Source organism: Pseudogymnoascus verrucosus (genome assembly GCF_001662655.1).
Source record: "Pseudogymnoascus verrucosus strain UAMH 10579 unplaced genomic scaffold scaffold_5, whole genome shotgun sequence".
Classification (NCBI taxonomy): Eukaryota; Fungi; Ascomycota; class Leotiomycetes; order Thelebolales; family Thelebolaceae; genus Pseudogymnoascus; species Pseudogymnoascus verrucosus.
This window is the reverse complement of record NW_017263656.1, coordinates 529,998-546,222: the sequence shown is the minus strand read 5'-3', so window position 1 is coordinate 546,222 and position 16,225 is coordinate 529,998. Positions and strand designations below refer to the sequence as shown.

The following is a 16,225-nucleotide window of genomic DNA, read 5'->3' as shown; positions in this document are numbered from 1 at the left end:
GAAGCATCGTGTGGGTGGGATCGTGACTTGCTGCGTGTTAAGGCTTCGTCTGAGAGCACAGTTGTTGTGTGATGGGCCAAGAGTATGGGAACCATAGAGACCGTTGTTATAGGAGCCACTCCGATAGTTCCCGCGCGGTTTACAAGTCTGACGCATCTATATGGTATTATAGACCCGTTTATCGCTCTGCGGGAGTCATAGATATCCTTGCTCACCGTTCAATGATAGTGGAGCTCCATACAGGCTAGGTTACCACGCTACAGGCACACCGCAGTAGGGCGTATATTTCAAGATAGGAAAACCACTCGGTGAGGGTTTACTTGTGTGCGTCTCGTTCGTAGGATTAGTGATATTTCGCGATAATTTCTACAAATCTCACGATCTCCCTCAATTGAGCTGACAATCCAATATATATTGATAAGCAGACGGCAATGTGTAATTTAACGCGATTATATCGATTTCTGGGGATTGTGGGTTAGGGTAGCAGCCGTCATCAACACGCGGGGCAGCGACACGGTACGATTGCTTGAGTGGAGGCGGCCGCTTTCTCAATGGACCCCCTCTCCCGCTCTCCAAAACCCTTATTTTTTTATTTCACTCTATTTATTTTATTTTTCCCACCTCCCACCCTTTTAATTCCTTATTTCCCCAATATCCTCCCCTTCCTCCTTCCCTCGACCATCATCGAAATTCAATCCTCTCACTCGCCGCCCTCCAATCTCCCAACAAAAACCTCGGCCAGGAGTCTGACTCGGAGCGCCAACGCCGGCCGAAGCCGGATCTTTCCTTTTCCCCTCTCAACCCAGCGAAGATCATAGGCTACGGACTTCGCCCTCCACCTCCGCACCCGTCATCCCTCCCCACTACTATCCTGCCCGCCTCCAGATCTCCGCACTCCGACTCGCTGTACCGCGCCTTGTGCCTGGCCTGCAGGGCCCTATTACGTCCCTCGACCTGCTTGATCGCGTCTCGTTCCACCCCACTACTCCCCTCTGTCCGACGACAGAACGACTGCCATTCGGCCACTACTCCACCTGTGAAACCAAGAGTACAGCCTGCGAAAGGCCGTACTTAAGAGCGTCGACCCCGCCATCATGGCCTTATCAAGGGTCTCTGCGTCTGGTGCTTGTAACCGCTTCACCACTTTATCTCGATCCTCCTCCTCTTCCTCCTCTACAACTTCGGCTTTGACTAGATTCGGCTTGGAGACTGTGTTACTTGGTAAGCCTCATCTTGCTTTTTCCTTATCCTTATATGCGCGCGTGCCGCTCTGTGCATCCCAGCAAGATCAGCAGTTGAGCAGTGGTTGAGCTGGCGGCCCTTGCAGATAATCTGCAAGGAGGGGTATTATAACCCCCGCGGTCCGAGTTTGTCAACTCGCACACTCATATCTATATTTTTCCTTTTGCCTACAACTATATACTCCTTCTCACCACGCATCTCTTATTCGACCGTCCAAACTAACAGTTCTGTTGCACAGCCAAACAACCTATCCTCCGCTCCTCACCCCTTACCTACCGCACAATGTCCACCTCCCCGCGGCTGCGAAGCCTCAACATCGACAACGTCAACCCCCACGTCCGCAAGGCCGAATACGCCGTCCGCGGTGAGCTCGCCGTCAGGTCGGAAGAATACCGCGCCCAACTCGCCAGCGGCAAAGGCAAAGACCTCCCCTTCGACAATGTCATCTCGGCCAACATCGGCAACCCGCAACAGCTCGACCAGAAGCCCATCACCTTCTTCCGCCAGGTGTTGAGTCTCCTCGAGTACCCCCCGCTACTGGAGAAGGAGGACGTCCTCCTGAACCAGCTCGGATATAAGAAAGATGTCATCGAGCGCGCAAAGTGGCTGCTCGAGCAAGTCGGCAGCGTTGGTGCGTACAGTGCAAGCACTGGCCCACAGGGGATAAAAGAGAGCATCGCCAAGTTCATCGAGAGTACGTCGCCCATAACCCCCCCTCCAACCCGAACCCCAAACTAACATCCCCCCCTCCAGAACGTGACGGCCACCCCGCAGACCCCTCCTCCATCTACCTCAGCGCCGGCGCCTCCTCCGGCGTCAACACGCTCCTTCACGTCATCTGCGCCGGCCCAAAGACCGGCGTCCTAGTCCCCATCCCCCAATACCCTCTCTACACCGCAACCCTCTCCCTCCTCGACGCCACCTGCGTCCCCTACTATCTCGACGAAGCGAACGCCTGGTCCACCTCCGCCTCGAGCATCACCTCCGCCCTCACGACCGCCAAGGAAGCCGGAACCGACGTCCGCGCCATCGCCATCATCAACCCCGGTAACCCCACCGGCGCATCACTGTCATATGAGGACGTCGAGTCCGTGATCGACCTCGCCGCCTCCGAGCACCTCGTCATCCTCGCCGACGAAGTCTACCAAACCAACGTCTTCATCGGGAAGTTCCACAGCTTCAAAGCCGTGCTGAGGGATATGCAGAAGAAGACGCCCGGGAAATACGACACCGTCGAGCTGGTCAGCTTGCACTCCGTGTCCAAGGGCATCGTAGGCGAATGCGGACACCGCGGTGGATACTTCGAGCTCTGCGGCTTCGACCCAGAAGTCGTAGCGCAGATCTACAAATTCGTCAGCATCTCCCTCTGCGCGCCCGTCATCGGCCAATGCCTCGTGGAGTTGATGGTCAACCCCCCCAACGAGGGCGAACCATCATACGACCTCTACAAATCCGAGCGCGACGGCATCTTCGCCGGTCTGCAATCCCGCGCCACAGCGCTGCACAAGGCGTTCCAGGCCATGGAGGGCGTAGAGTGCGGTCCTCCACAGGGATCGATGTACCTCTTCCCCACCATCACCTTATCGCAGAAGGCGATTGAGGCGGCGAAGAAGGATGGGAAGACCCCGGATGCGTTTTATGCGATGAAGATGCTCGAGGCGACGGGGGTGTGTGTTGTGCCTGGTGCAGGCTTTGGGCAGAAGGAGGGGACGCTGCATTTTAGGACCACGTTTTTGGCGCCGGGGACGGAGTGGGTGGAGGGGTTGGCGAAGTTTCATGAGGGGTTTATGGCGGAGTATAGGTAGATTGTGTGTAGTTGGATAGGAAAATTGATATAGGGGGTAGTGCGGTGGTGATGTAGAAAGATCGGGATAGACTGGGTTGGGTGGATAGACTTGGCACCGCATCTCAATCATAAATTCGTATAATTGCTTTCCGCTTGCGCGTCTCTTGTAACTCCGGCGACCACTCCTTCATCGCCACGTTGGACGTTTTGTCAACACCAACCAGGCCCCTTCTGGTTCTGAGGCAGGCTTTGTACTGTTCCATCCCAATACACCCGGATTACTTCCACCATCCCATTCCATTCCACATCACGCCTCAACTTCCACCTCCTCCTCCCTCCTCGGCCGAATCCAAACATTCGTCTTCATATCCGGCACCGCATTAAACATAAACCCCAGCTGCCAATCCTTCGGCCTCTCCACCTCCTTAAACTCAAACCTCTCCAAAAACTCCAGCAAAAAGAGCTTCACCACCACCAGCGCCAGATGTCTTCCGGGACACGCATGTTTGCCTATAGTTCTCCGTTAGCAATTCTTCTTCTCCCGAGGCAAAACGGTTCTTGGTGCAAAAACATACCATGACCAAAACTCATAAACCGATCACTAGGCTGACTCCTCGCCACCTTATCCTCCGCAAACCTAAATCCCCTGAATTCCCTCGCATCCTCATAAAACCCGCCATCCATATGCACCCCCACCAACGGCATCTGCGTCACCGCCCCATACGGTAAGTACACCGGTTTCGCCCCCTCAAACCCCTCCGACGGCATCAACATCAACCCCTTCGGATCAAGCACCTTCCGCTGACTCAACAACTGCCCAATCGGATGCAACCTCTGCGACTCCTTGATGAATGAGTCGAGAAGGGGGAGCGCGGAGAGCGCTTGCGTCGTCCATACCCCGTCGTTAGCGGCTAGCACCGCGCGGGCTTGTTCGAGGATCGGGGAAGCGTAGAGAGAGGGGGGGTGAGAGACGAGGTCGTGGATGCAGTGCGTTAGGGTGATGGTAGTCGTATCCACGGCCGCGAAGGAGAAATCAAGAAGCCGTCCAATAACCCCCGTAAGCACCTCTGATTCCTTCGCCTCGGCATAACCGGGGCGGGATAAGACATAATTCACCATCATAGGCAGGACAGTCGGTTCGCCATCCGGATACGTCCCCGGCGTCGGCGGGTTCGCGAGCAGCTCGCGCACATCGGGGAGGATCAAGGCGCGAAGCTTGGCGACGCGGCGGGTGGTGTTGAAGAGTGGTGCGATCCAGGGGACGAGGGGGCGCCAGAGGTTTTTGAGGAGGATGGATTGGATTATGATACCGTTTGCGAACCCCGCCAAGGTGTCGGTCCAGGCGGGGAGGGTGGTGTATTTTGACCCGACGAGGATGCGGGTTGTGATGCGCCCGATGGCGGTGAGGGTCGAGGGGTGCACGGTTAGGGGGTACCATTCTTCGTCGCCTGGGAGGAGGGTGGGGGGGCCGGGGGGGAGGAAGGCAGAGAGACTGGTGTGGATTTCGTCTTGCAGGGGGGCGATCATGGCGTCGACGGAGCGGGTGAGAGTGGTGCGGACGAGGTGGATTATGTCGGTGTTGTCGTGGCCGAGGAAGGGCTCGAGGACGAGGCCCTGGGGGGTGTTAGGGGGTGGGTGGAAAGGGGGAAGAGGGGGGTGAACTCACGTCTTCATTTGCGGGTGTGGAGTTTGCGATGCTGTCTGGGACTTTGCGTATTGCTGCGAAGACGGAGGGGGGGAGGACGTAGTGCCCGCCGGCCATGAAGGGTTCATTGTTTTTTGAGTACTGGATTTTTGTTAGTATTGGGCTTGTTTGACTTGAATGCATCTCCATCACTGCCACTTTCTCATATGCCCTCCCTCCTCCACGTTACCCTCAGGAGTATCACACGCATCACACGCATTACACCCTATCATCTCTCACACCTTCAACCACCAACCCCCTTTCACCCATGACAAAAGACCAAGCCAGACAAAAACAAAAAAAAATCATCTCACCTTCTCATAAAACTCCTCAAGTAGCACACTCCCCGACACGCTCTTCCCGCTCAGATACGCCCACCACGAGTTCGCCGCCACCGGCGGCCCCTTCCGCACGACGGTCTGGAAGAGGGCGTGGAGCTGGACGTAGCCGATGTAGGTGACGAGGGCCGTTGCGGCGTAGATGAGGAGGGATGGCATAGTGGCCTGTGCGAAGTGGAGGAGGTGAGGTTGGTTGATGTAGTAGGTTGCCTTTGGCCAATGCCTTGTTGGTGTCTAGAAGTCGGGCGAATGGCCTCTTTGATGTTTGGAGTCGTCAACCAATGCCTTGGTGATTGATAGTCGTCGATGAACAATGTCTTGTAGTTCGTAGATGGTCTTGCTCAATGGCTTGCTCAAACAGCTTGTACTTCGTAAGTCGTCCAAGTCACCCAATCAATTCCTTCCTTGCCCTTATTCTTCTCAATCCTCCCAATCCTCACTCAATCCTTCGTCTTTTCCAATCCGTCTCAACTCACACAACCGAACCGCAGCCTATAATATAATATCCCAATATACCCCTCTCCACCACGCCTTCGTCGTCGTCGTCGACCCCGTCTCAGCAGGCTCGTGCACTCCCACCTCACCTCGGGTTTCACAAATAATCAGGTCAGCAGCAGCGGCAGTTTTCCCGTATCCGTCCTATCAGCCGGCACCTCTCTGCTCGCTCCTTGTCGTATATCGTCGTGTCGTATATCGTCGTCGAATAATATATCGTCGTCGAATAACCGCACAATCCCACCTCACAGCACGTCAAAAATCGCAGGATCGAAGGAAGCAAGCAGATAATCGCGAAGTAAGCCGTATAGAAGGAACGAAGGAAGCAGGACAGATATACATATATGTACTACCCGCCCTACCTCAATCCCACCACAACCACCACCCTTAGTCCTACTAATATAGCCCACTCCTCCTCCTCCCCTCCCCCCTCCTCTTTCTCTAAACGAGGTCCGGAATGCAACCTCAACATACCTAGAATGTCCATATTACACCTCATTCCAGCCCACACCCACCACACCCCACCACCCGTCACACACCCCCATCCCACCCCAATCCGCTGCCAAGCGAACCCGTAGCGGTGTCGACGATCTCCGCCACGATACTGCACCTCTACCCCACCCGCGCCGCAGTGCTAGTTGTTTCTACGCGATGGCGCCGTCGCTTCCCCCATCACATCAGATAATATCCACAGCTCGCGTAGAGTGCCGTACTACAGTATACTATACATACTGTCTATACCACCCGTCTTAAATGGTATGTGCGCCGAACCGAGACCTGGCTGAGATTGAGACTTGGACTCAGATTCACTTAGATTTAAATTTAGTCCCCGGTCTCACGGCACGAAGAGAAGAGAGCAAAGCCCGTATAAGCGCGGTGGAGGGCGAGGCTGGTCTGTATATCCACCGAGTGTTTGTGGCACCTGTGGTGTTACTGTGTTACTCTGTAGAACCCTCACCCTCACACAAAACCCCTCTCCCCTCCCCATCGCCATCACCTCCACTTCTCGTCACCACCCCCCTCACCCGGCTCCTTCCCATCCTTCACTCTGTATCACCATCCCTCTCCAGCCAGTACTCGGGTAACGCCGTCGCCCTCATCCCATCCCGCTACAGTAAAACCCTTCGCTTAAGCACACCTCACACACACGTACCACCTCCTAACCCCCCCTACTAAACCAACTAAACCACCAATCACCCCCCTAACAAAGTAGCACTCCTGCACCAGTAAAACGTAAAAAAACTAAGCTTACCCACAGCAGCATCGGTTACCAGGCGACCTCCAGACATCCAGCCAGACATCCAGCCCAAGTCAGCTCAGCTCGCTTGCGCGCAACGGCGGCGGCGGTCAACGCGCATACAGTAGTTTGTATGCATGTATGATGGGGTCATGGATGGGTGCGCTGGATGACTTAGGCGGGTACGGTATAGCGAATGATGAGCTGTTAAATACGGGTTATCGACTCTTACGGTAGGTGGATGGATGACATGTGTATGCACCATCTCCAAGCGAGATTCTGCACCGTTTATAACGGGGGATCGGTGGGATTTGTTGGCGCGACGGGGGAGGTGTGAGGTGTAAGTGATAGGGGGAGGAGGATGAGATGGCTATGGCTATAGCTGAGACGGGGTGAGAGAAGGAGAGGACAAGGGGAGGGGATACATAATTATTAGAGAGAGGGCAAAAAAAAACAGTTATGCTTTGTATTAAAACCGCCACGATATGTCAAAATCCCAGCTGTGTGTATAAGCATAACCCACCATCCACCCCCTAGTACATGGGCAAAAATTTCGATACACCCCCCCCACTGCGCTCTCAGTCAGACAGCACATATGTTCTCCCAACCGAGCCCAGCCAGGCAAACGATTCTTATACCCGACATGCAAGACATAGGGGGCGGGCGACCCGGCTGTCTCACTGACACCGACATCCTACTTGCTACCTGGGTGGATGGATGTACGTGATATCTGACAACCCGATATCTGAATAACATAGTACACAATCCCAATCCCAAGATTTCAACCACAACATCACATCACATCACATCATACTGTCTTGTCTGTAAGGTTATGTAGTTATGGTATTTGTATTCATCCCCCCCCTCCCCCCTCAATATTAACTACCCCCCTTCCCCTGGGGCATCCACAACAACTATTTACCACCACCACTATACACTCCCCCCATACCACAGACGCATATATACCCCCCCTCCCAGCCTGCCTACCCCCTTTTCCACCCCTCCTCCACTCCCACCATCATGCCATCCATCCCATCCATCCAACTGATTCCCTTCACCCCCTGGTATCAAAAAGCACAAAAACAAAACCGAGCGAGCAAAGTAAACAAAAACAGATCAACAAAGCCAAATCGCGAGGATGCACGTGAAAAAATAAACGCCCTTCGTTCGATCGGGCATACCCTGCCCGGTCCATACATACAACCAACCAACAAAAAAAGAAGAAGATGAGGAGCCGTTGTGTACTTCTTTCGTCTCGTTTTCGTTGGGAGAATATTCTGCTGTTCCTTGTGGTATCATCCCCCATCTCATGCGTTCATCCCCTTGTGCTTCCCTCATCGATATGTCCTACTTCCTTCCTCCGCGACACGTCTGCATCCCGTGTCGACGCGCATCCCATCGCCAACCAATTAAAAGAACGAGAGGGATATAACCACGACGTGACTAGGTGTTGTGTTGTCGAGTAAACCCGCAGTTGTGAGGAGGAGCCTAAAAGCAGAAAAGCAGAGTATGAAAGGGCGCCGCGCAATGCCATGCATAAAACCGAATCCGAGTCGAGTCGGAGTGACAATAAACCAAACAAAAGCCGCCGGAGAGAGGGAAGAGGTGAGTTAAGTGTAGAGGTATGAACACCGGTACGGGCGCGAAGGTGATCGGAAATCCACCAGGTATAATGTAGACCATCACGTATCCGTCGATTTGTCAGACTTTCCCAATCGCGATAGACGGTCCGCCTAGTCGGTCGGTTCGGTGATCGAGGGACCGAACAAACTCCATTAACTGGAGAAATAAATCGGCCAGCAGGCGAATGAATGCATCACAGCATCAACCCCCCCTTCTTCAACCCTGCGAAATCACAACCCTCGCCCCCTCCTTCCCCAACACCCCCTTCTCCTGCGGTTTTGGACTATGTCCCCTCCCCTTCTTCCTACTCAAAAACCCCAACATCCCATTCGGCTTCCCCGGCGCCCCCTGTCCCTGCCCGACCGCACCACCAATATCCTTCGCATCAGCCGGGAGCGTCGTATCTCTCTTAGCAAGCTCACTCCAACTCCCCGTCTCCCCAAGGGTAACCGATAATCCACCCCCTTTACTCGCCATCCGCGAGCTGCTGGATTGGCGCGTCAACCGGTTCGTGCTCTCGTTGGCGCGGTGTTTGGCGCCTGCTTGGGGAGGGGGGAGGTGAGGGACGGGGGGGACGTCGTAGGGGTTCGTGGTGGGGCTGACTCTATACCCTCCATTTTTGGAGGACACGAGGCGCACAGGCGCGTTGTGGTCTGATGGCGGAGAGGATCCGTAACCGTTGGGATTGCCATATCCATTGCTTGGCCCGCTACCGTTGCTGTTGTTAGGATTCCCATTCCCGTTAATCGACACGGACGGAGTGCGACGACGACCGGTGGGTGGTCCGCCGCTGCCGGGGGATTTGGAGCGCATCATTGCCGAGGGTGCGGTTTCGCTGTTGCGTGGGGTGGAGCCGGGGGTTGTGGTGGTGCTTTGGGGTGGGTTGCGGGCGCGGATGGCTGCTTCGTCGGATTCTTGGAAGCTGTGGGAAATAAAGTTAGTGTGGGTTTTGGAGAGAAGGGGGGGGGGGAACGGGGGACGAACCGGTTGTACGCGGCGAGGGTGTAGTCGAAGGGCATGAATCCTGTCTCGATCATGCGGTACAGCTCATCCTCTCGGATCTCCTTCTCCGTCGCGCCCTCTGCGAGCGGTTCCCTGGGTTTTTGTCGGCGTGTGCGTGCCTCCAGGGGCGCTTCTTCGAGGAGCAACTCCTCCAGATCGTATGTGGCGTCGAAATTCGTCTTATCTTTTGACGGCACGAAGACGGGCTCGATCTCCTTGCGCTCTAGGGCCTCGAAGTCGACGGAGCGGAAGAAGGGGTTGTCGATGAAGCTTTGCCATGTCGCTCCGAGACGCTTGGTTGGGTCGGGCTCGAGTGCTGAGCTGACGGCGTGCATGCATGGCATTGTGACTGGGGGGGAGGTGACGGGGAAGCTGGGGTTGGCGTTCATGATTAGCTCGCCGAGGCCCTTGGTGCTGTGCGTATCGAATGGTCTCTGTTGGGGGATTAGGAACTGCTGGATATGTATAATGTTGCGAATTTCTCACCTTGTTGTAAATGCACTCGTAGAAGAGGACGCCCAACGACCACCAATCCGCAGCCGGGCCGTATCCTGTTCCTGCCCAAACTTCGGGCGATAGATATGGTTGTGACCCCGACTTGCTCGTCAGGGGTTTTCCGGGCGTATAATCCGATGCAACATTCTAGTAAGCCAGTCAGTTGTGCCCCTCCTTATATTCGCTGGTGCCACATACAAAATCTGCCAAATGGATATGGCCCTCCGAATCCAGCAACACGTTGTCTGGCTTCACATCCCTATGTATAATCCCCTGCTTATGGATATACTTCAGCGCGCATCCCAACTCCGCGATCCAGAACTTGACTGCGTCCTCGGTAAACGACTTGCGCGAAATGTGGAATCGCAGATCACCTCCGCTCATTAAATCCACAACGAGGTACCTTCAAACAAGTCAGCATGCTGTTTCCCATTGGTGTAGCATATCCCTAAATACTCACATGTATTGGGTATCTTGAAACGAGTATCGTAAATTGCAAATGAACGGATGGTTCAGGTGTTCCAGCATTCGGCGTTCTCGTATTATATTCCTCACGCTCTCGGTTCGTACAACTATATCTCAATCAGCAGGATGTCGAGGGGTAATCATTGAGTATGTACTGACTGTCGTCTTTTCGGATATACTTCAGCGCAAACGTCAGTTTCGTGTATTTATGTTCCACGATGCGGACTTTGCCGAAAGCACCCTTTCCCACAACACGTCCGAGGGTGAAGTGATTGAGGCCGACTGCGAGATGAAGTGTTAGCAGTTGCCATTGACTATAACAGGAGACAATGGGCAAATATGATCCCACAGAGAAGGCTATAACATACCATCGTCGCCCGGGCAATACGTCGAAGACTGGCTCGCTCCCATCGTCGCAAATGTAGCCTTAACAGGCGGCTGGCAGATCCGGCAGGGATAGCGGGCACTTTATAAAAAAAAAACGCTCAGGAAAGTAGCATTCGGCGACTGCACATTCTAGTTTGCAGGGCTCGTGGGTATGTGGTATGATCCGCTGGCACAGAGCAGAACGGTGGTGCGCTGGGAGTGAGGCTGTTCGGAGCGGGGGGCCGCGGTCGTAGTTGCAGCTGTTGATATCGGGAGCATGTGAGACAAGAGCCCGAAGTCGACGATCCGACGGTATTCAACGGCGGTGAGGCGTCGAGGGGGCGTAGAGCGGGCGTTCGAGAAGGGTGGAAAGAGCGGGAGGTTCGTCTGTTCGTTTTGTTTCGTGAGTTCGCACCAGGCACGGCCGCGGCAACGTGGAGAATCTTGGGAAAGAACGGGAGAGGGCGAGAGCGAGGTATGGAGTGTCGGTTTTTGCGGGAGCTAAGAGTGGTGGTGCAATTGTAGAGGATTGGGGGGATATGGGGAGGATATTCCGGGCTGACGCAGCATCAAACGGAGGCTCAGACAGGATGGGAATAAACGGAAATGGCGGTATGGGCGGTATGGGGGTCAGGAAGGAGAGAAGATTGTCGCCGTCGTCGCTGGCTGGTGGCTGGTGGTGGTGGTGGTGGTTCTGTGAGAGGGAAGGGATGGGGACGTTCCTTTGTGGAATCTCCACTCTCGACTTCTCTCTCTCTCTGTCTCTCGACTCTCTCCACTTCTTTTTGGAGGAGGTTTAGGGAGATTTAGGTAGGTTTAGTCGGTTTAGTCGGTTTAGTCAGTTTAGCAGGTTAGCGATGACTTCGTTGGCGGAATTGGTTGGTAGTGGATGATCGAGGGAAGTTTGTGCCCCATAAAGGAAGAATCAGGTACTTTTTAGTAGTGGCGTAATGGTGATGGAGTAGTGCTGGAGTTAGTTTGGAGTAGTAGTAGTGTAAGGGCTAGAAGGCCGTAGTGGTGATGGTGCTGACTTTGATTCCGAGTAAGTTTGAGAAGAAGCAGAGTCAGAGCAGAGTGAGATTAAAGTGAATTTGTTGTTCCTCTACTCTATTACTCTGTTCAGTTGTGTTCTGTTTGTCGGTCCTGTTCTGCCCTGTCTGTTGTGTAGAATATCAGGGTCTTAAGGGTTTTGTTGACTTTACTGTACAAGGAGATGCATACTGGAGAATATTGCAGTACTACACTACTATACTACTAAAAGTACTTATTCCCAGGGCAAGATCACCATACAAACGCAAGTACTTTTAGTAACACTGCACATAGCACAAGGAAACGGGTAAGACATGTGTTTGCCATGCCTTCTCCATCCACCGCCATCATCCATCCACCTACCTGGCCCAGTCCCATACCACGCATTTTCCCATCCATACACAAAAATCCATACGCTGTCTCACCCTTCAAACGCCGTGACGGCCATAGGACAGTACTCCACGAATAGGTACTCTCCCTACTCTCCTGCACCCCACCTTGTGGCTTGCAATTGTGATGGGTACTTTCGAGCGATGTCACTCTGAATGCCCTTGTTCCTTGTCCCCAGGCAACTAAACTTCCCTGGCATTCGTACAGATATAGTACTTGTACTCTGGTGGTAATATTGCACACCAAGTAAGGTTTCTCTTCAAACAAACCATACTATAGTAGTAGGTAGATACCTTGCACGCTGTCAGCATACTATGTATAGCTTCAATTTCCATCCCCTACTTTCCTTAGCACGGATCACACCGAGTCGTATAAGCGGATATTTTGATATTGCCGCCTCCTTATATAACCCCAACATCGTACGTCCTCCATCCTCAAAATGGCCTTCAATCGCGATGATCCCTCATACCGCAATCTCGCTGAGATCGTGGAGTCTCGGTACAGCCGTAGCCGTGTGCGACATGTCTCTTATTGCCTGCCTGCACAGCGTAGTTAGAGCGAGCACATACCATGCGTGCGGTGTGGCATCCCCCCGTCCCCGTCGTCCATCTCCTGAAAAAACAATCCAAATGGCAGTGAGACTGCCCCAAAAAAAACAGTAGTTCGACGGACCCGGACCCGTGAATAGTAATCCACCCCTATCGGAACTTCAACCTCGGAAAATTTTCGATAATCTCTCAACTCTTCTCCTCGGCACCTCCGCTGACATCTCCGGTACATCTGTGTTCGGCACCGCGCATTCCACTCACCCAAGTACCGCTCCCTGCTACCCCCTTCCCCCCCCCTTGGAAAGGCGTGGCACTCGTGGCAGGATCCCCAAGAGACGCAGGGGTTAATGAGGGTTTGCCTGCATCGCATCGCACATGGCAAGACAGGGATCGAAGGTTGCCGTGATATTGCCTGGTGTGGTGTGCTGTAGCGTGCTGTACAGTAAGCCAGTGGACAACCAGCACAACAGAACAGCGGGGGACTTTGTCACTCCGTACCACACTTAACCAAGCACTAACCCTCCTCTCCTATCTCCCTCCTATCCCATCTCTTCCCTATATCGACATCTTTCTCGTCTCCCGACCCTCTCTCTTCTCCACAACTCAACTCCTCCCTTCCTTCTCCACAATTCCAACACGTCTCTCAAACTCCCAGCAAACAACTGCCAGACAGACTAGCTGCCATGGCCACGGCCGAGCAACTGCGGAGCCCACGGCTAGTGTCTCCGACTATCTATCGATAAATGCCTTTTTGTGTAGCCTGCCCAGGTGACACGGCTGGTAAACTCTCCGTCCAAAAAAAGTCGCCGGCTAGATTACAGCAGATATGAGCCGTAACACCACATCCGATCCGTCCCTCACTCTCCCACCCACACCGGTGTCCCCGCTCCAACCACAGCCTCCATCGCCAGCACACACAGAGCGAGATAGATCTCACCCATCCCCGTCCCTCTCCAAACTCCTCATCCCATCCCCCCTCGTCCAGATCTTCATCAGCACTCTCGCCTCTGCCCGCCCCCAGCCCTGCCAATCCCCCCCCCCAATTCCCCTCCAAACCCAAAGCATCGGTCTCCCAATCCACCCTCCCCCACCCCCAGCCGTTTCAACCACCCTCCTCCCGTTTCATGCCACCACCACCGCCATGCAACCCCTCCAACACCTTCACCAAACGTAACCGGCCGCTCCCCCCGCCACCACGCCGATGCCCAGCTTTACACTTCCTCCCTCTTTGGGGGTATTCCGCGCCAGTTCCGCAGCGGCAGTTACCAGGTCCAGGTCCCCTTTCTCCACGCCAGCTCGAGCGCGCCGATCACCCGCCGATGTAACTCCCCCATCCTCCCCCTCCTCCTGGGCAACCAACGCTTCTTCACGCTTCAACTATCTCGTAACCTACTTCCTCCCTCACCATCCATCCATCCATAGATATCAAACCCAACCACCAACCCCAACTCAATGCACAACAAACAGGGTTCCGAAGTTCCCCCACCCCGCCAACACCCCCAATCTCCCCCGCCCTCGCCGAAGCAGCCACGATCGGCACCGGTCATCTGACCTGCCCGCCCTGCCAGGGATCCGTGCGCCTGCACTAAGGGGTTGGGGTAGGGAGTAGGGGGTAGGTGCGCTGCCCGGGAGCCGAGTTGTGATGCGGCAGACGAAAATGCACTGTACGGCGGTGCAAGGTAAGCGTTTGTTTGCTGACTTTAGTCACCGCTGCACACTCCACCGCAACTCACTCCCTTGACAACCAGCACCAGCACCAGCAGCAGTAACCCCTCCCCATCCCTCCCGCCACGCGTCGCCCATCACAACCTCACCCCCCCCCCTAGACGGACAAACAACCGTACAATCCCCCCTCACCACCCACCTCCCCTTCCTCGTCCACTTACTCGCCGCCCTCCTAATAAAGTATCCATCCACAGACCGCTGCGTCCGTGGCATACCGGGTTTGCCTTATCTGCGCTGACCTGAGCTGACATGGCCGGGCTCCACTCCACGCCCAAATCCCGCCCCAGCCGCGCCTGCAAATGCCGTTTCGCCCACGTGGCAGGCCCCTGTGGTGGTGTGGGTGGGATTGGGTGGTGTGTCACGTGAGATGAGGAAGAAGACGGAGGAGAGGATTGTCGGGTTTGCGTGCCTGGTGCCGGGGGTTGAGGCTTTTTTCTTTCCCCTCATGGTTGTGGCGTGGGGGTGGGGTTGGGAGGCGGGTGAGGTAGAATGAAGGTGTGAGAGGACGGGGGTGGAGAGGTGGGTTTGAGAAGTGAAAGAGCATGGCGAGCAAGGGTGGTGATGGGGAAGCAATAGTGCAGTAGTAAATGTGGATTTTGATAAACGCCAGTCGCTATGCTATGCTTGTAACGCGCTATAAAGCAGATAAAAATAGGGTAATAATATGCACATAAACTCCCTCATATATTCTCCGTCATATACTGATCGTCAGTTCGTGAAATCATGTCGTCGTCATCACTCTCGTGGACCCCTGGGCATATCATATCGTACAGTTGGCCATCCATATGTAGGTTCAGGTAAAATCAGTTCTCGCACCACACTCCCCTCGAGTCCTGGGTATAGTTTTGGTTGCTTGTGTGCTCGATCAGCTTCCGAGATGGCTTTATACGTTCTCTCAGTCCATACGGCGAAGTATTCGTTCGCGGGTCCAGGTATCGCCGTACCACCTTCGCCAGGTCCGCCTCGGTATAGTGTAGTTTCCAGAAGGTCCTGTGGAAGCCTATATACTTCCTGTAGGTCCAATTGTTGCCCGTCGGCTGGCGGCCTGGCCGCGTGCATTTGCCTGCATGGTGTTAATGGCACCGTCTATATAAACAGTAGAAAATTTGACTTACAAGCTCCCTTCCGCCGTCTCTTATCACGCTTCGTAAATCGGCGGCATCCGCCGCAGTAGCGTGTGTTATTTGGCATCCAGTCACGCAGCCGGGTCCATAACTCGCAGTCGAATTTTTCATCGTGAAAACACCCTTTGGGTCTGCACAAGTGCTCGTAGAATCTGTCGAAGGGGCGGACACTGTTCTCTGCCCACGAGTGTGTGTAGCATTGGTGGGGGATGGGTAGAAGTTCTAAGTGGCGGGGCGAGACAAGGATCTCGTTTTTGAAAAGGGACGCTGGTTTAGGAAGGGCGAAGAGGGAATGGAGTTTTTTGCTGGGTGAGTTAGTGAGGACTCTTTGCAATTGAAGAGAGAGCGACTATATACTTGGCAAGACTAAGACAGACGAGATCATTGTTTGTGCAGAAAGCGAGGATCATAGATTGAAGCTCTCCTGGCAGAGCCAGATATCGGTCTATCAAGCCTGTGGCAGCCATTGCGGAAGAGAAAGGAAGTATGAGTGGTTGATAGTAACAAACAGAGGTGCTTCTATTGTGAAAAGGACTTCAATTGAAGAATGAAAGAGAGGAATTGGGAAATACCATAGTTTTATAGAAATCTAGAGACAGAGAAGCCGAACCTACCCATACGAAGCATTGAGGCATCATAGCCACAATCCCATGCTCTCGAACAAATTATTGGTGAT

At 54.2% G+C, this 16,225-nt stretch overlaps 4 protein-coding genes across 4 annotated transcripts; 1 reads left to right on the top strand and 3 right to left on the bottom strand.

Moving 5' to 3' along the window:
* Positions 1–342: 342 nt before the first annotated feature.
* VE01_01872 (uncharacterized protein) lies at positions 343–3,181 on the top strand. Its single transcript, XM_018271387.2, has 3 exons — positions 343–1,221; positions 1,481–1,936; positions 1,996–3,181. Exons 1-3 carry the CDS (start codon positions 1,095–1,097, stop codon positions 3,045–3,047), a joined length of 1,635 nt encoding a protein of 544 aa, XP_018133801.2. The 5' UTR covers positions 343–1,094; the 3' UTR covers positions 3,048–3,181.
* Positions 3,020–5,943, bottom strand: VE01_01871 (uncharacterized protein). Its single transcript, XM_018271386.2, has 4 exons — positions 5,027–5,943; positions 4,695–4,814; positions 3,604–4,642; positions 3,020–3,538 (listed from the first exon to the last, which is right to left on the bottom strand). Exons 1-4 carry the CDS (start codon positions 5,207–5,209, stop codon positions 3,336–3,338), a joined length of 1,545 nt encoding a protein of 514 aa, XP_018133802.1. The 5' UTR covers positions 5,210–5,943; the 3' UTR covers positions 3,020–3,335.
* A 1,848-nt stretch (positions 5,944–7,791) lies between these two features.
* VE01_01870 (uncharacterized protein) lies at positions 7,792–11,937 on the bottom strand. Its single transcript, XM_018271385.2, has 7 exons — positions 10,736–11,937; positions 10,527–10,649; positions 10,363–10,474; positions 10,101–10,305; positions 9,894–10,049; positions 9,390–9,841; positions 7,792–9,327 (listed from the first exon to the last, which is right to left on the bottom strand). Exons 1-7 carry the CDS (start codon positions 10,776–10,778, stop codon positions 8,622–8,624), a joined length of 1,797 nt encoding a protein of 598 aa, XP_018133803.1. The 5' UTR covers positions 10,779–11,937; the 3' UTR covers positions 7,792–8,621.
* Positions 11,938–15,000: 3,063 nt separating this feature from the next.
* Positions 15,001–16,189, bottom strand: VE01_01869 (uncharacterized protein). Its single transcript, XM_018271384.2, has 3 exons — positions 15,907–16,189; positions 15,541–15,854; positions 15,001–15,488 (listed from the first exon to the last, which is right to left on the bottom strand). The coding sequence occupies exons 1-3, from the start codon at positions 16,014–16,016 to the stop codon at positions 15,229–15,231; spliced, it is 684 nt and encodes a 227-aa protein (XP_018133658.1). The 5' UTR covers positions 16,017–16,189; the 3' UTR covers positions 15,001–15,228.
* Between the last annotated feature and the right edge of the window lie 36 nt (positions 16,190–16,225).